General features: G+C 42.0%; 1 protein-coding gene across 34 annotated transcripts in view; it reads left to right on the forward strand.

The window, feature by feature from the left end:
* The window catches only part of EPB41L3 (erythrocyte membrane protein band 4.1 like 3), a 144,981-nt gene that overhangs the window by 73,564 nt on the left and 52,285 nt on the right, over window positions 1-19,132 (forward strand). For 33 of the 34 annotated variants that reach the window (XM_040586059.1, XM_040586058.1, XM_040586056.1 and 30 more), the window contains exons 2-3: window positions 2,630-2,829; window positions 7,906-8,103. In XM_040586059.1, coding sequence (XP_040441993.1) covers window positions 2,641-2,829; window positions 7,906-8,103 — 387 coding nt within the window. In that variant the 5' untranslated portion in view covers window positions 2,630-2,640. The remainder of the gene's footprint in view (window positions 1-2,629; window positions 2,830-7,905; window positions 8,104-19,132) is intronic. The other variant, XM_040586064.1, reaches the window with a different exon arrangement.

A 19,132-nucleotide genomic window follows, 5' to 3' on the forward strand; every position in this document is an offset into this window, starting at 1 on the left:
TGCTACGTGAAGTTGTGTTTTATGGGGCTAATTTAAATGGCCGTGTGTCCATGCTCATGAACAGCCAGGATAAAAATGATAATTAGGAAAGAAGCTATACAGGGTGCAGAAATGAGCTTCCAGAGAGGCAGTGATGGTGGCTGAAGGCAGGCAGGCTTCTGATGTTTATCAGCTGGCAATCTGATCCTATATAGATTAATGCCTCAAGATACTTGTGCTGACTCTTTCCAAGAGCAAGTATGACAGTTCCTTTCTATTTACTGCTCTTACTCGTATAAAGAGGGGGCAAAAAAGACTTTGTACTACAGCTTCCATGCATTACACTTTGTATTGGTCATCTCTGCTGTTTGGTGTTGTTTGAGCGATGATTTTTGTAGCTGTAAGTTAGCTTTTTGTTACTTCCTAATTAATAATTTCTGGGGGAAAATTCAAATACATAGTTTGATTTTATTGAATTATTTGATTAGTTTGCATTTCATATCTTCATATACTTGTACAAAACATGGTTTTGAGAGCAAGGGAAAAAATTTACAAAGTTTGTGGGGACCTGGGTGCTTTTAAAGCAAGGCAACTGTAATAGCACCAGATGAAGAATGTATTCCACTTTGATGTGACAGATGGGCAAAACAAAACTCTGAGAGATTAACATTGTTCTGCAATTTAATTTTTAAAGCGTACAAAACCTGGTGTTTAACAGGATTGAAAATGGGAGGATGGGTTGGTTTGATCTACTTTTGGAGGAACTTGTTTAGGCTTTCTTCCTAGTGAGTCAGACAAAGTTGTCCAAGTTGTGATTTATTTCAGCTTAAAGCAGGCATCTAAAATAGGTCAGGTGAAGCACTCTCTGAAACATCTGGTTTTCTCCTCTGCGTTTAAAGTGACCATTTCACATGTGGACATCTGAAGCTTGCTTAGAAGAATGCCTTTCTGACTGTCACGTTTTAATAGGCATGAGTTAATTATTGCTTTTTGTAGATGCTAATGAACATTTGTTAAACAATAAATTTTAAAAGGTATTTTTGAAATAGCTGTTCCAGTTTGAGTGTAGAAATTTATTGATGTATTCCTAAACAAGTGTGTCATATGTTAGTGCTTTGAAAATGTGGCCCGAAGCATAAATCTGCCATGTATGCTTTCTAGTTCCGCTTCTCTCTCGTGCTGTTTTGGCATGCAGGAGGGAGGAACGTGCACCCCCATCCTCACATGCAGTGTAAAAAATGGGCAGAGGCTGAATGCTGTGCACTTGCTTGCTGTACAGAGGCGTGTATTCACTGGAGAACTTAGCCTTGAAAGTGCAGAACACGTAAATGAGTTTTAAAACAGTAATTGGCCTAATTTAAAACATTTTCTTTTGAGCAGTGTCGCTTATTAAGCATTTAAATGGGGGGGAAAAAAGCAACCAACTGTACTTTTTTGTGATTTTCCGTAAACCTGCTTCTACTAGTAAACATTGTAGTGTATGTGAAGAGTTGATGGTGACCTTCTAGCAGATGAATTAGCAGATGTATATTCTGTGGAACTGCTTATAATTGCATAGTAGCTATGGTTACCAGGTTAAAGAAATCATGGACTGATGATAAACAGAAATAGATTGCACCAGGCTGGTTTGTATTCAAGTTGCTTAAAAGCAAAATGCTCAAGGATAAGAGTGTATGAGTAACAAACATAAAAGCACACTCTCCTTGCTGAACTGGCACAGTCTGCTTTTTCAAATCCTTGTTTTGATACAAAATCACAGTGTTTTTTTTAAGTTGGGTTTTGCTTGTATGTGGTTTGAGAATTGGTTGCCAACTATATATTTGTAACAAAACTATTTAATTGAAATAGTTAAGACTTTGAATGAATATTGCTAATATTTTCATTTTGATTTAGTACTGTAAAAAGTTCAAACATAAACTTTTCACATTCAAGGAAAGTCATAATCACTTTAAATCTAACTCTTAGAATGACTTAATGAAGTATTTATCTTTTGGGTGCTCTAGCATTTAGAAAGAAGTAGCAGACATGGATGAATTCAAGCAGGAAGGACAGAATTGGGCGTGAAGACAGTTGTACATTTGAACTGATGTTGGTGGGCCCACTTCAGGTGTTTCTAGTTGCCTGGAAGCTCAAAAGTACCTGAGTCCACTTACAAAAGGGAGTGCAGGTGCTAGGAGTTCAAGTCCTGTTGACTTCAATGTAAAGATCAAAAATTTGAATGTTTTCAAAAGTTTACACATGGTTTAGAAACCCAAACTGCAGTGAGTTGTGTTGGGTTTAGGGCACTCCATCACACAAGCTTTTCTCATTGTGTTACTCTCCTTTTATGAGTTACGAACTATGTAGAACTGTATGTCTATATTTAACTTGAACATAAGACCTATGATGTCTGTATATTATGATGTAGAATAAGATTTTATGGCAACACGCTCTCCCTTAGAGTACGGATGGATTTAGACCTGTTATTTTGCACCAGGGAAGCGTTCCTTGGGATCCTCATTGGGCCAGCGTGACAGCCACTTTAGTCTTAATATGCTCAAGACTTTAAAACTAAAACTTTGCGCGTGGTGTTTCTCCAATCGCTAAGCCTAGCTTACAAATTTGCATTTATGAGATTGTACTCAGTAGGTCTGCTCACCTTCTCTTACAGAATAACCAACCATGACTACAGAATCAGGATCGGACTCTGAGTCCAAGGATAAAGAGCAGGACCAGCAGGAGGGCACTGCGCAGCAAGGGGCAGCGGAGACCCAGCCGCAGGAGCAGCAGCAGCCGAGCGAAGAGCATCAAAACGCGCTCGAGCAGTTCTCGGCTGTGGCAGCCCACAGCACGCCAGTGAAGAAGGAGCAGGTAAGGGAGCCTGTGCATGTACGCTCACTGCACACAACTAGCTACATGCCCGCTTACGGCTCCTGGGAAATAACAAGGCTGGTGTGTTAGGAGTGGAAATGTCTATTCAGATGCACACGGAGGGCTGCTTAGTGTGATGCTGTAGATCTTGACTGGTTTGTCTTTAGCATTTAAAAACTGATAGTTCTCGCACAGAATGGTTTGAAATTCATGTCAAGTCTTTCTGCCTCCAGTGCTTAAATATAAGGAAGCATCTTCGATCCTGCGTTTGCATTAGGTAGCAAACAGTGCCAATTCTTAAGAAGCTGAAAATGTTTTCAGAGTTCATTTCTTCTTCGACACCTGCCGAAAACTGATTTCATGCTTCCTTGTCTGATGTGTGAGCCATGAAGAATCAGTTGTCCCTTAAGCTTCTCATAGTTCTGAAATGACTGCATTATAATTACTTTAACTACTCATGTAATAGGTTTCAGAAGAGCTATCACATGCTTTTCCATTTGGTTCATTGTTGCACTTACTAAATTTGCAGAAGCTGCTTTTTTTTTTTTTTCTCATTAATAATTTCCAGTCAACAGGATTAACAGACATTGTTCTTCATGGGTAAGTGATACACAATTAATGGGATACCTACAAATCACAACACTTAGCTCCGTAAGGTTATGACCTCCCCCTGTTCACATGCACCTTTGAAGAGCAGAATGAGTCAGTCTAACTCCTCCCCTTCTCCACCTTTTGAAAAATTCAGATTGTTTGGAGTCCTGTAATTTTACCTAGTTGGGAAAGAGTGCTGGTGAAGCAAGCAGATGTAAAGCATTACCTAAAATCAGTGGGAGTACTCCTGTAGAAGCTGTTTAGAGCTGGCTGTGGTCTTGGATTTTAAGCTTTTTTTCCACAGAGCTACAGCCCAAACTTGCAGTTGGTGCAGAAGAAATGGGGGTGTAAGCAATTTCAGATACAAAGTATTTTTGTGTCTCCCTCGTTTAGAGGTACGTTACCTAAATGCTTGGGACAACACATGTGACAGGGTAGGATTTCTAGTGTTCATCGCAATGAAGATCAACCATTGGAAGAACTGCTTTTTTTATTGTTAACTGTTTTTACTGTCGATAACCCTTGATCAGCCTCACTGTGTACCCACCAAAGACCTCTTTGCTCTTGCTCCCACATCCACCGATGATGGGAAAATTATAGTTTCCGAAATAGGTCAGAAATTGCATTTTGGGGAAGAGAGGCAGGGCTGCTTGTCCAAAAAAGAAAGGTGCTGCACAAACTGATCATTAATTTGTAAGTGTGATTCTGTCAGGCCTAGGCATAAGTATTACTAATTTTGTTCTTCCAAACATCTTCAGTAAGCTTTCTGCCCAAGTTTCTTTTCATAATAAAAAAAACCTAAACGAAAACAAGCCTCAAAATAACCACAAAAAGCCCGTAGGCAACAAATCTGTTTGTTTGTTTGTTTGTGTTTATGGGTGTGTGTCTGGAGACCTGAGATGCTCTGTGTGAACCCTTCCTTTCCCAAAGGTCACCTGTGAGCCAGTGTCTGCAGAAGCCTTGATAGAAGAACTGGGTTAGTGAAGGGATATGTGAGACCTTCCCATTGAGATTACCCGCCTGAATCCAAATATTGCTGTTGTAAACTGACTGCCAAATCCAGCTGCAGTGATCTGCCTAGTATATTTTGTAGTGGCTTAAGTGTCTGGATCACAGGAAAGAACCGCTTAAACACAGCACTGAAAGGCAGAGCTATTAGCAATCGTATCATTTTAAAAGCCCCAAATTGAAGGAGTAAATTCTCTCTCTTGTTGTCTGTAATCGCGGTGTAGAAGTTGATGATTTTTGCAATCACACATGTGAGAGAACCTTGGGAAGAAAGATTTAAGTTGCCAATCCATGACAGTGACTTTTGGTTGTCATTCTGTACGCACACAAGAAGAACATTTTAATGAAGACAAAAAGGCTTCTTCATGTTGAGATTAGCAGCTAGTAGAGAAATTAATCCTTCCTATCAGGTATGATAATGCAATCTTACTATCTTCCTGCATTCCTATCTTGTTGAAAAAGAGCAAGAAGGCATCACATGGGTTGGGCACTAACATTTCTGAGCAACTGCCATAAGTAGATGGGATTCACACATTGTGCAAGCTTGGTAATATCACTTCACACCCCAGTGAGAAGCTGCGAAGCATCAAAGATCATTACTGCTGAATCCTGTGACTCCAAAGGCTTGTTTTGAGCAGGGGGTCCAGCTTCAGAAGGCTTGAACATACCCCTTCATGTGTTGTAGTAAGGCACAGTAATATAGACAGAGATGAGAGAGCTTATGCTCAGAAAACACAAACCTTGAAGCAGCTTGTGCTGCCCTATAATTTAGTCCACAACACTGAAAATACTGCTAAAATACAGCACAGAAGTGTGTTGGAGAATTTAGGAGAAAATACAGCTATGCTTGCAGAGGTAGAAATAATTCACTGAGTGCATGGGTTTTTCACTGGCCGCTTTTTTTTTTTTCTAGATACCAGGATGTCAGATTTCTTTAGGAAGAGGAGGCTTAATACAGTCTGAAAGTACTTCAGTGCCTGAAAATGTCAGCATAGTTTGGGGGATCTTCTCTAATAGTTCTTGGCATGTTTTATTCTTCAGACAAATGAGAGAAAACCCTTTGTATGATTTTAACCTAGACACATTCCCCTGATCTTACTGTAGACAGGAACCTTGAAAACCAAAATAACATCAGTACTATTTTTTAGAAATAAGCAAATGTCTGCTGTAGTCTTGAGATACTAAGTGTCTTCGTGAAGGAAAATAATCACCAATCTGTTAGGATTCATAGGAATTGTTTGCGGGCAGAAGATGCTCCTAAAATTTAAATGGCTGCTGAGTGCCCTTGTTGTTGTGGGCTTATCTTTCAAGCAGCTTTCATGTTTTCTTGAAAAAGATTAATTACATGCTTCTGTTTCTTTGGTCTTTTTTTTTGTTGGCGTGAAGTGCCAACTCTCACATGAGAAATCCAGTGAGCCACCAGATAAGACAGCATATTTTTTTCCAGCACAGGAATTACTTTTACACCCACACAAGTGCATGTGCACCTGCCCTTGCAGATTTCTTTAACAAAACATACAGAAATCATCAGAGAGCCCCTCTGTCCATCATCATCAGCACAGCTCTTCACAGAGACATCTTCAGTCTTGTTTTTCGCTAGGCTGGACCACTTGCCAGCTGGCCACGGTCGTGGTAGAGGGGTAGCTGGCCTCAAGCCTTTTTGTGAGCCTGAGGGGACTGTCCCCCTTCGTCACAGCCACTGTCAGCATTAAATGCTCAGCAAACAGCTAATCCACTGACATACATTGTGCCTTCATCTCTCGCCAGCCTTCAAGGTATGTGAGGACCTTGACATCCAGACATGGAGCTGGTGTCCAAGTGCTGGAAGGAGAAAGTCCTCAGCTTCAGAGCTAGGTGGGGGAAGAGCTGGCTGGTGCTGGGCTGCTCCCGAGGAAGAAGATCCACAGCTCAGGGAATGAGGTGGATTCTGAAATCACCTACTGCTTTTTGATCTTTCTAGCCCCACTTTCTTCTAGTCTCCCCACCCAGGGAAGCCCAGGAGACCATTGCTGTGTCCTCTCTTGCAGGGAAAGGAGAACCGTGGGGTCTTTTTGCAGTTGCCTCTTTGCAGTTTCTTGGGGCTTTGATGGGAGATGGCACTGTTGGTAGCGCAGCCAACTCCAAACTCCTGTTTTCCCCATTCACCCCGAGGCAGAGTGGAAGCATATGGCTTGTTTGTATGAAATCTGTCGGGGAAGGTTCCCTGTGATTGAGTGGTACGCTGTCGTTGCTGGCTATACGATGCAAGGTTGTTCTGGTCTCAAAGCAGATTAAAGCTTTTGGATGGATTTGCTCCATTCTCATGAAGGTTTTTTACATACAGTGAATGGAAACAGACATAGAGGATTAATTTACGATATATTTCCAACAATGCGTGCTGCTTATTACACTGAAATCATTCAGAGCCAAAACAGTTATTTTTTCTTCCTTGTAGTGAGATAAGAGAATAATGTTATTTTTATTTTATTTAAGCTTTAGCTTAGGTTTTACTGCACGCCTGTTGAGGTTTTGTTTGGAGACTGTCAGGGGCATAGCTGATGAGGAGGGTAATGACTGTGGCACAGTGCTGTTGCTAGGAAGAGTGAAGTGCTGTAAGGCTGTTCTGGCTTTCATCTAGCGCCATGAAGAGGACCACGGGCTGTGCTGCATTACAGGAACTCTTCAAATAGTCTGACCCTCAGATAAACCCAAGCAAAAGTAACCACAGTTGTTTCTTCTTGCCCCTTTTCCCTACAGTGTGTTTGTCTTTCAAATAGCACCTACTTCTTGCCAGAATTACTGGGCATCTGCAGAGAGCAAAATTCAGCCTCTCATCCTGTGTTTATCATCCATTAGCCAGCGGGCTGGACATGAAAGCTGTTTGGCCCCTCACTTCCATCCTGGATTTTTAACCCTTTGCTCAGACACTTGGGGAGCCTTTTGCTGTCCCAGGCATGTCAGCCTCCCCTGTGAATTCACACTGTCACGGAGGGATCTGTGCCCTCATTCAGGGGACTGTTTCCTTACTGACAGCAAAATTAGTGCAACCCTGATGTTCTTTTCCTGTTCTGTGTGACACCATGGAAGCATCATACAATTGAATAGGTACAATACTTAAAAGTAGCATCAAGAAACTGTAGGAATATCTGTTAATCACAGCATTTACCAATTATTCAGCATTTCCAACAGACCAAAAAAATAGGTCCAAGAAGTCCAAGTGGGATTTTCTGCCTAGGGAAACTGCAGAAGCCTGAAATATTTTTATGCATGCTCTCCTTTCAGGGATATTGTGTACATTTTGGAGTGAGGAGGGAGTGCTGGGAGGAATGTGGGAAGCCTTTCCAATAGATAAAGAAGACTCTGTCCTGCATCAGGGGCTTTCTCATTCAAACCCCACCTTAAATGCTCATTTAAATGTTTGGGTGTAGGGTGCATACTCTACTGCATGGCATGATTGGTTAATATCACTTCAAAAAGTCTTTTTCCTTCTCTTTATAGGCTACAGACAAAGAACAGGAGTTTGCTGCAGCGAGTGCAAAACAGTTGGAATACCAGCAGCTAGAAGACGACAAGCTCTCTCAAAGATCATCATCAAGCAAACTTTCCAAGTCTCCTCTAAAGATCGTCAAGAAGCCGAAAAACATGCAGTGCAAAGTGACACTCCTGGATGGATCGGAATATGCCTGTGAAGTAGAGGTAAATTGCTTTTTGTCTTCTTTTTTCATCTGGTCTGGAGGAAAATAGTTGAAATTAAATCCCTAATTTAAGCAAAAGAATGAGTGTCGTGATATTTCAGCAGCGCCAAGCACAGAGATGCTTCAGTTGTTTTCTCTGGAGGTTAAAGATGTTGCAGAGATTTGAGCTGGGTGAGGGATTGCGAGCAGTCCCTGGAACAGCCAGAGACTTTGGATTAATTTTATGTCAACACAAGCCACAACAGAATGCAGAAAATGAATTATGGGCAGCAAAGCCCGTAAAAAATGAAGGGTTTTGATCTCATCAGGCTTTGCTTTTTCTTGGTGCTCTGCTGAGTGGAGACTCATGTTGAGTCACTGTCCAAACAATAATTGAGATCAGTAGGGACATGAGAGATGCTCAGGGGAGGTGGGGGAAATGTCAGGAGCAAATAGCAGCGAGAGTGGGGAGTTTTATGTGCTTCTCCATGATGTCTCTGAATCATAACTATGTCTAAACATTACTGGAAGAAAGTTGCTCGTGGTTTTCTGTAAGAAGACTCGCCTTCCCTGCTGGGACTCTGCCAGGAGCCTACTTTGGGGAGTGGTGGTCTTTGCTGCACTCTCACTTAGGAACCAGTCTGTGCCTGCAGGCAGACCCGTGCTAAGAGGAGGCCTTGCCTTCAACTCCAGAAGGTCACAGAGAAGCAGAAAGTGAGAAAATTCAGCATCTCTGAGTGGACCCCTTGCTCCGTTCAGCTGTCATTACTGAGGTGGTATTTGGACGGTGGAGCAGCCTGTCCTGAACCTTGTTGAGGCCGTGCTTAGGAGGCCGTGCACATGAGGCACGGCTGAGCCCTGGCTGAGTGGCCGGCAGGAGGGGAAGGGGCCGTTGGGGTGCTCGGCCAAGCCAGCCCTCCTTTGGGTAACTGTGGGGTGCCGCCGAGAAGAAAAAACACCTGGGGAGAATGGCAGAATATAAAGGTAGAGATGGAATACTCTGTAGGCTTGAAAGGGGAACATGCAGGAACATGAAGAAGGAGAGAGGGTGGAGGAAGGGAGTACCTGACTGGGAGCCAAGTCCCGACGCCTTTACAACCAGATCGCACTCCGCGCTTGCGTCCTCCAGCCGCTCCCCTTTTAAGTGCTTTGGAGAGTGGCAGGGAAGAACTTTATGGTTTTTACTGATCTGCCACTTCAGAGTTTGGGCCAAATTTTGCTGTGCTAGGTGTTACCTGCAAACAGGAGCTGTGATTTTACAGCACTTACAGCAACTTAGCGCTTATGCTGTTGAGTATCTTCAGATTTCACTGGCCGAGTCCTTTGTTATTTCCTTCAGTCTGGTGACAGCTATCTGGCCACATACTTTGTGACTATAAAATTGTAATTTCTTGACCTGCAGTCTGAGTTTTGTCTGTCAAGGATAGCGTGCAAACTGTTAAGCTGGAAGAATGACTAATACTAGCTTTGATGGAAAGAGTCAAACTCATTTCAGCCTTTGCCACTTGGTTGTAAAATGTGAGTCACTTTTTGGAATACAATCAAGCAAATTTTACCAAATAGGATTTCTATGGAAATCTTGTCTAGCAGGCTGAGCTTTATGAGAATATAAGATGGAGCAGAAAGGGAGATTTCTTAGGCCTCCATTTATGCAAAAAGATTATGTGAGTAATACTTTCCTTTAGGAAGTTTCACTTTTTCATGAAACTTGGACTCTGCTGGAGTTGAAGTGTCAAAATGCTAGTGTATAGAAGCCATCATGTTTTACTGCTTGTCAGGTTTCTCTGCTTTGCAAGTTTTGAACAGCTCTGTAATAATGTCCAGTATAAATTTTGTATGCATTTTTTCTACTTACACTGCTGAAATACTTTGAAATTGCATTGACTGTCATCAATAATCACTTTATATGCTTCTAAGATGATCAGACTCCCTAGGCAGAATATAATATTGATGAGAATAGAGTTTGTAGAAGGATGAATCCCCCAATGACAAAGCTGTAAGGCTATGGTGATGAGAAGACCACTGGGTGTTGTTGAAACAGAAGTTGGTTAGGAGGCACAAATATTTCAGGGAACAATTGCAGCTGGAGTGATACATGTATTTACATACCTTAAATGGAAGATCCAGACTTTCCATCCTTCTTAGGTGGTATTGTCAATATATTGTGCATATTGAGGATGCAACTGCAGGTACCTGTCCGGCACAGCCCACTCCAGCCAGTGGGAATGTTTGACAGGGGAGTCCACTTCCCATGTCTGTAAAGTTCAGCCGCAGCAAAAGGATGCTGTGTCCAGCCAAAAGAAATGATGTGACTTTCACTGTGCTTTTTCTCCCATGAAGAAAAAGTATATACAGAGGGAGTTATTAGGGCAGGGAGTCTGAGGGTCTGTCTCAGAAGACACTTCAGAAACTGTGTAGGAGGCTGAAGGCTAAGTTCTCCTACGGTAATTTTTGGTAATAAAGTACTGTGGCTATTTCACAGCAGCTCAGTGCTACAACCTGAGAAATAATCTGTCACACTGCAGAAAAATGCTACCATGTTTTAAGTATCACCTACAAGTGAACTTACTGAATCCCTTGAAACTGGGGAAAAATGTACATATATATACATATATATAAACAAATAAAAATATATTGGAAGACCTAACAAAATTGTGGAGGTCAGTAAATAAAAAATATTCCAAGATTAATTCCTTAAAAGAAAGGGGAGAGAGGTGGACAACACATGGCAATGAAATACTTAATATTTCCACTCCTTGTGTTTAACCCACTTAACTGAATCTTTCAGTGTGGACAGTGGCCCAGGGTAGGGATGTGACAATTGGTGATGAGTCAGAAATGTTATCCCATTGCCAGCCTCTGTCTTCCAGCTCTGTCTGTGTGTCATGGCTCTACCCACTGAAGGCTACTAAGCAGTATAGTCTAGAAGGACCAGAAACTCAGAAACCTAATTTTGAGCTAGAATAACAGCTCTGTCAGTGACTCTTGATTTGGACATGGGCTAGTTATTTACCCCTTCAGAACTGTGTTCCCTAGTCTGGGAATTGGGGATCGTTATCAAATCCATCAGTTACTCTGTAGAGTGCTTTGCAAATGAGAAATGCTTTTATATATGTTAAATATTAATAGCATTTAAAGGAGCTTATTGCTCTCAAGTAGAGCACAACCTAAAGGTTATCAATTATGTGTTCATCCAGTTAATAACCTGACAGCCGAAATAGCACGTACTCACAGATTGAGATGCTTCTGAGGCAGGTTTGGTTACTCCATTATCCTCTTGATGTCCTTTGTTTCAGAAGCCCCTCTTTCTTATTCCATATTTAATGCTGAGCCTCTTCACTCCCTTCTGCTGTATTTTTCAGTCTCTCTCACGTTCAGTACTTTGCATTTGTGACGCCAGGAGTTTTTCATACTGTATGAGATGTAGCTACAAGGGAAAATGTCATGGAGCTAACTTCAAAGCTGATGTTAACAGTGGCTCATCTAATGTGGTGTCCTTTCAGTGAAAGGATCTTAAGCAAATGCCAGGTAAAAGCTTTCTCTTGAGCCCTTACAGTGTTACTGCCTGTGTGCTGTATGTGTCCTGACCCAGAAAGTCTGTCATGCAGTAAGATGTTAAGAAGCCAAAACCAGGTTAAGTAGGTAACCCAACCTGTTCATTCGTCCTCCTCCAAAACCATAAAGCAGAAGTGATACCATCTGTACAGCCACTCTCACCTGGAAGCCTACAGGCAGTAGCGGTGGGCTTCCTTAAGCAGGGTGTTTCCTTTCAGAGGTGGGATGGCCACCTAATGGTGCTTTGCCTGTCCCAGGGACAGCCGTTGGCTTTTGGAGCAGAAGTGTTTGCTGTACACTGACATTGTCCCTGGTACTCTGTCAGAGAAAAACACTAAGCTAAGCAGTTCTCCCGTGTCATGGAGAAGCTGGAGGTTTCTAATGGGCGCGCAGTCACAGGAGTCGGTGCAGTCTGCTCAGTGGAATGGTGAGTGGTGATTTCTACCCAGATGTCCACCCCCGCTGGAAGTGGTTCTTCTTGGGCTCTTCATTGCCTTCTCCCAGCCAGCATCAGCATCAGAGATACTTTTTGTCAAAAGCGGCCAAATCCGCAGATGGGGCCAAACCTGCGCTGCAGAAAGGGTACTGAAAACTTCTCTGTTAAGCAGGCTATACTCTGCATTTGTTGGTTTGAAGAACCAAAGATAAAGCAAGATCCAAGACTGCAAATTAATTTCAGATAACCTTAAAAAAGATAATGAATGCACTAATTCAGGTTTTTCCTGAGATACAAGAAAACAAACAGAAAGAACATTTCTGGGTTCCTTCCACTTTAAGTAAGGATTTTCAAGTGCTATAGTACAATTGCGCTATTTGTAGGATTTATTTCCCTCTCTCTGCCCCCTCTCAATTTTCTGTTATCTAGACTACTGCATTTTAATTAAAAGATGCAAGTGGAACCAGCTGTCATCTTCTACCTTACGTGTAGCCTAATTTGAAGTGTCTTCCTAAAACAGGTTGGAATTTGCCTTCATTTCTGTTCTAAATGTATACATGTTATTAATCGCAAAGTGAGACCAGAAAGCTCTAACATAACCAGTCTAAATAAATGGTAAAATAATTACATTTCATTTTCAAAGGCTCAGCTGTCTGAGCCCATTGGTAATTTATACACTTTCTTCATTCCTGTACCCACTAATACTTTCTTATCGTGCAGGACACCAGTAAATGAAAACAAATGTTTCCCTGGCATCCTGTCTGTGGCATCGCTGCAGCACTGCATCAGAGTGTGCTGCCGGGGGAGTCAGATAGGCTGCAGAGCACAAGGGAAGCCAACACCTCAGAAAGCATTACTGGTATCCCCTCTTCTTAGTGGGTGGGGGTCAGCTGGGGAGGAGGGGACTGGTGAAAATACAATGTTTGGGGTTGGTGGTTTTTTTCCTCCAGTTTTCTCAGTGGTGCTGCCGCTGGGACCTGGGTAGTAGCTGGGTGTCTGGTGCTGTAGCTACTGCTATGCCTTTGTGATGAACCTCGGGCGGCTGCCTCCCTGATGGAGACACCGTTTTCTTAATGGGTTTCCCTGCATCCTCGGATGACTTCAGAGTAGCACACTTGAGTTGGAATGGTGAGAAGTTTTATTTCCGTACATTTGAAACCAGGGTTTATAGCATGGGCAGAGGGAGGTTGGAGTGAACAGGTCCCTTTGCCCTACACAAGCCTGTGCTGAAACTCCTTTTTGGACACAAAATGGGCATGAAATAAATGGATTCTCAAGTAGGTTGGAATATGGCATTTCACATGATTTTTTTCCTCTTAAAAAGTTAAGAATACACAGACACTTCCTTAAAAAATAAATCGTTAAATTTGGTTGTAGGACAGGCTTGAAGAATAGAGAACAAGCAGACTTATTTCTGCCTTGCCAGCACTGCCAGAAATTGAGAGCAGTGGCTGACTTCAATGCTGCATGTCTTCCTTTTCCTGGCTTGCAAGGCTACCTGTAGAGGAAAACCCTTCTGCATTTCTGTAGGGCCGTGGGGGAATGCTTGGCCCCCATGTCCCCCTCCCCACGCAGCGTCCGAGCTAACCCTTCCCCAGGAGCTCTTCCAGCATGGACCTGTGCACCACTTCCACACAAGGAGGGTAATAACATTGAATTTCTTACGCGTTCTGAGGTAGGCTTCAAGGTCAGGAAGGAAACTTCTGTAATAAGATGCACTCTGCTTTCTGAAGGATATAGTTTCAGTTACCCCCTGCACATTTTAATTGTTTAACAAATTTCACAGTCCCTTGCAAATGGCTTTACATGTGGAACTGATTACTGAATGCAAGAGAGAATTTTTTTAAGTCTTCTCCTTTTGACCTACTCCTTGCTAACATTTCAGTTAATTTAATACAAAGAGCTTTGTTTTAGGTTTCTGTTCCTTCCCTGGGACATGTTTCAGTAAATGTGACTGGCTTGAGATGTATCATTGTTGTTATGCAGAATGTTTTCTGTCCCCAAACCCACTAATTAGGGCTGACTTAGATTAGCCAGGGGATTTAGTTAAGATCTATGTTACCTGACACATGTCAGTAGGGGTCCGAGTACTGCCTGAGTATGTTCCAGCTGAATAGAGTTAATATACAACTCTTCTGGCTCACTTTATCCAAGTACTGTAGGCAGCTTTTTATGAGTTAAAATACTTGTCAGGAAGCATGACAGTATGGAAATCAATACTGATATTGTCCAGCTCCTGCTAATCGGCTGTGAGCCTCAGCAGAACAAGGTTTTTTGCTTCAGTTTGGTAATTGAAACAGAAATAAAAGTGTTTGGGCTCCCCTTTTAGTAGTGGTGGTGGTTGTTTTTATTATTAATACTATTATTATTAATAGTAGTATTATTATTACTATTATTATTATTTTACTGAAGCTAAAGAAATCTAAATCCAAAAAAGTCACTTCAGATTGAGCGAAGCCTATTGGAAACCCTACAAGGAGCAGGGAGGATGCCGGGTGGCAGTTGTGGGGCTGGGGCATTTCCTCCTCACCAGGAGAGGCTCAGCTCCCCTGCAGGTCCTCGCAGCTGAGAACATGTGGCCTGTGCAGTATTCAGGGAAAAGGGTCTCTTACAGCCTTAGTAAGAAAACCCAACTGAGCAATTAGACAGATGGGGTCTCTTGTAGTTCATCCAGTTAATATGCAAGTATTTTACAGATACTGAAGGAGGACCAAGAACTGAAACCAAGTCACTCTTCCAGATGTCATACAGAGTAAACAACAGGTTGGACATTAAATTCTACCTTTTGGTACAGCAGAGGACATGGTCACAATCAAAATAAATGCCAAAAGTTTAAAATAATAACAAAAAAAATTTGTGTGTGTCCTTGCCATATCCATTTTCTGCATCTAGTCCTGTTATCTCTTGCCTTTCGTTAATAGATCCTGAAAACTATTTGGGCAGTGAAATGATGGGTTTAGCAGACAAAAGTCTTAATTTTGATACTCTGGAGGCACCAGCCATTTTTCATAATGATGAAAATTATTGAGAGGGGTTGACCTACATTGACAAACAGTTCCAGCTGCCCTGAAACTGAGTTTTCTAGGGAATAAATGATCAGCTGAAAACTTCCTAGTGAAATGTTGCCTCCAGTTCCCTCCCCTTGGTGCACCAGTTGAACATGAGCCAGACCACAGGAGCCTGTTCTCCATCTGTCGAAGTTTTAAGAAAACTTTTTGGTCATGCACGCTCAAAGCCAGGTACTGCAAGGCTTTTTGCTGTTTAACCTCTTTGCAAGAGCCCAGGAGAGGATGATCTTTCACTGACTTTTTGTGCAGACAGGTGGAGGTCTGCTGGGTCCAGGAGTCCTATCCTTGTCATCATCCTTGCTGATGGCCTCACCAGGGTGAAACTGTGTCAGTCCTTCCACGTTTGTCATCTCCAGGCTCATTGCCCGGGGGTGGTCCTCACCCTAGAGAGCCTGCTGCTTCTTACTGGGGTGCCTGGTGCAGCCAGCACCCAACCTTTGCATGCATTTTGAAGCACTACTGGAATATAAATCACAAACAGTGGATGAATGGCTTTGCTTGCCCTTTTCCCTTTTCCAAATGGATGCTCAGATTTTAAAGCCTCCTCCTATTTCTGGACAAGGTGTCTATTCCACCCCCTACTCAATGCCCATCCTTCCAGAGAAGTTGCTGATTTCCATGGCACTGCCCAGTCATGCTTCTACCAAGCCTCCCTGCATTTTGTCATGTTCCTGCCCTGTTTCTGTGTTACTCAAGTGCCTGTTACATGCTCCAGCTCCCAACTGAGCCATCTGAATTCATCTCCAACTCTGTTTCCCGTTGCTCCCATTTTACAGGCACTGTCCTCATAACACTTAGAGTTGCTGTTTCCAGACCAAAACTAAGTAAATGTTCACTTTATTATCATCCCTTAAAAATATTAGCTGTCATATAAAATCCTAACCCCTCATATGTTTGTGGTTTTTTTTTTTTTCCAGCTGAGACCCATGCAATGTTTGCTGGCCTGCTTTTATGTTTTCTTATCCCTGTGTTGATACAGCGAACAAAATATCAGAGATGGGACTGGGTGGTGAGGAAATACCTGCTTGCAAAGCAAAGCTTTGACAGGCAGCGAGGTCTGTGATGGTTTATCTTGCTCTGGCAGAAATGGTTTTGATCTTAAGTGGATGTAGCTTGGATGTAGCTTTAGAACAGACTACATTATTTTTCTTGACAACCCCAGCACTGATGGTGTGATACTGTCTAAGGTACCCCAAATCTTAAAGCCTGATCATTGTGCTGTCTCTCCTGCCTCAAGAGCATCTCTCTGTGCTACAGTTTCTGTGTGGCTGGTTTATTTTTTTCACTCCAGCCCAGCAATGTAGGTCAGGAAGAGCTCCGTGGCTTTTAAATTCATATGGCAAGATTAGTCTGTAAATCGGACTATGTTGACAGTAGAGCTTTTTTCAGCTGAAAATAAACAAAATGTTTATGGTTGATTTTTTCTGATATGTGCCAGTAACTATTTATGTTACAGGCAGTGGTTAGTTTCCCTTACTGTGCCGGTGCTAGGCTTGTGCATAGGTTGCAGTTACACAGGAGAGATGAGTGTTTGCGGAGCTCATCCGAGTATTGGTAGAGTAAGGAAAATACTTGCATTTATAATCCCCACTGGAAAGCTTCAACTGCTGTATTGAATCCCCAGGGACCCGCCTGAGTTGCCGCAGTGTCTTGCAGGAGGTGGTAGAGCAATCAGGAGGCATTAAGCCAACCGATAACTGCACGTCTAGTTAAAATCCAAGCCCAAACAATCTGCCTTCTCAAGAAAGCTGAGCAAAGGGCGTGCTTACTCTGTTGAAAAGCCTCCAAAATCATGGAATATGTTTTTACTATTTTATGTCAGGTTTTAGCAAATCTGTGAGACTAATCAATGTGCTGAGAATTGAACTACTGTTTGGGAAATAGTATCCACTGTTTTTTTACTTTATCAGAGAGTTGTGCTTGTAAGCAGATCTCAATTTTTACTGTATGAGTTCTGCTGATACACTTGGGATGTCCAAGTATTTGATAATCATCACGTTTGACAGCTATTTCTGTGTCTGTTGTGCACATGCAGCCGTGGCTGTTGTGCTTCCACGTATAAAGACACACTCCAGAGTATTTGTGATTTCTCAGCTGTCCCCTTTTGCTGCTTTGCATTGCCATGAACAAAGTGCCCACTTTTTTCCTTAGCATGCCAGCTGTGTAGCACACACATCTGTATGCTCAGGGCTCATATGATGCCAGTGCTGGTGTGATCTCTGCTGCTGATGTAGAAGGCAAAACCCCTAACTTGGTTTGATGCCAAGAATCGGGACTAGGTCACCAATCTTCTTACTGGGATTTAGCAGTTCCCTGGGTTTTTTTAGATTAGTGCTGGCTTTTTAGGATTGCGAGCTCAAACAGCATTAAAGAAGGTTGCCCCCGATAAAAACTATGTCATGTTATACAATGTCATTGTCACTTGCTGCAGGTCTGCAACTGTAGCATAAATTGTTATGTATTTATCTAAATGTTTGTATTAAATATCTAGGTGTCAGAAAAGGTTATTTTCAGGAATGATAATACATTTGTATGCCCTGTACTACGATAAATGTCAATAAGCTGTTAAATTAATCGTACTACGGGGGGGGGGGGGGGCAGGGATACAAAGAAAATGATCAGCCATCACCATATGTCAAAATACCGTCTAGTCCACTGTAAGTTTTCTTATGTGGCGTTCATTTATATGTGCAGAGCAGTATGGGATAGAGTTCTAAATTAAAAAGCAGAGATAGGTGAAGTACTATTGCAGTTTTTATTTCAAACTATTAGAATATATTAGTCATCTATTGGGATGTATATGCAGGTTCACACATTAAAAAGTTAATAAACAAATAGAACATGTGGAGACCTTGTGTGGGCATGTAGCTTTCAGGAAAAGCATTTCCTTGTATGAAATACTTTATTTTTCAATGTGAATATATTTTTAACACAGCTTTTATTCAACTAAACCTTTCTGAAATTACCTAGTTCTTAGTTCTTCCTGCATTTGGCTAAATTGTTTATTCAGCAGATTGTATTTGGAATTCTGACCTGTGACATTTCTAAATGCTGTTTACCACTGAAGTATGTAAAAGATTAAATGGTACTTCCTTTTGAGAACTGAAAAATGAATGCGCTTTGCTTTTAACTTGTCCTTTTCATTGCCTGTATTTATTAATGTTTTTTTCTACCTGAAAGGCTGGCAGAAAGGTCTTGTTGAGTATCTCCTACACGTGCTGGCAAACTGCTTACAAACTGGATGAGACTATTATGTCCATGCACGGAATAGTTATGTTCTCATACTCTGTGTACGCCAAACCCAAGATTTCTCCCTAAGATACGTAAAATAGTTGGAGTAAAAAGACCAAATGGGTTAATTTCTTTTATCTTGAACTTTTCTATGTCAGTGTGGGGGAGCAGAGTAGAGTATTTGTTTGCTTTGTCAGTCTGTATATCTTAGTACTGTCTTTGGTGTACAAACCTTGGTGTACAACGATGTAACAGTAACTTCAGCAAAGTTCTTGGTCTGTAGCAGGTGTGACTTCTTCAAAAATGTTTTGTAAAATGCCTAGAACATTGCTGTCAACACCCTGAACTTTCAGATGATATTTCTGGAACTGCCGGTGCCATTTTCAGCAAGCACAGCAGGGGACGTAGGGGCCTAAATTCCAGTGGTTAAGTCATGTTATGCTTTTAAAAGCATAAAATTCATCCTGCAAGTTATATGCGTCATCTGTAAGATGTACTTCAGTAAACCGGGGGAAAACTTGCTGATTTTCTGCCAATCAACACTCCAGGAAAGATTGTCCATCCTATTCTTCTTCCTGAATGGTCCCTACTAGCTTCCTTCTGGGGACTTCAATTGAGGAATGACAGATTTGTGATTTGTGACAGAAGAAATTCAGTTTCTTTTCTCTTATGTCACTTTTCTCCCTCATCTTTTTTTCCTCGTGGGGAGAAACTGTGGAGAAGTGTAAACAGTACAAGAGCAAATCCCTTGAAAATGCAAA

This window comes from Falco naumanni, chromosome 3 (genome assembly GCF_017639655.2).
Source record: "Falco naumanni isolate bFalNau1 chromosome 3, bFalNau1.pat, whole genome shotgun sequence".
In the NCBI taxonomy this organism is placed as follows: domain Eukaryota; kingdom Metazoa; phylum Chordata; class Aves; order Falconiformes; family Falconidae; genus Falco; species Falco naumanni.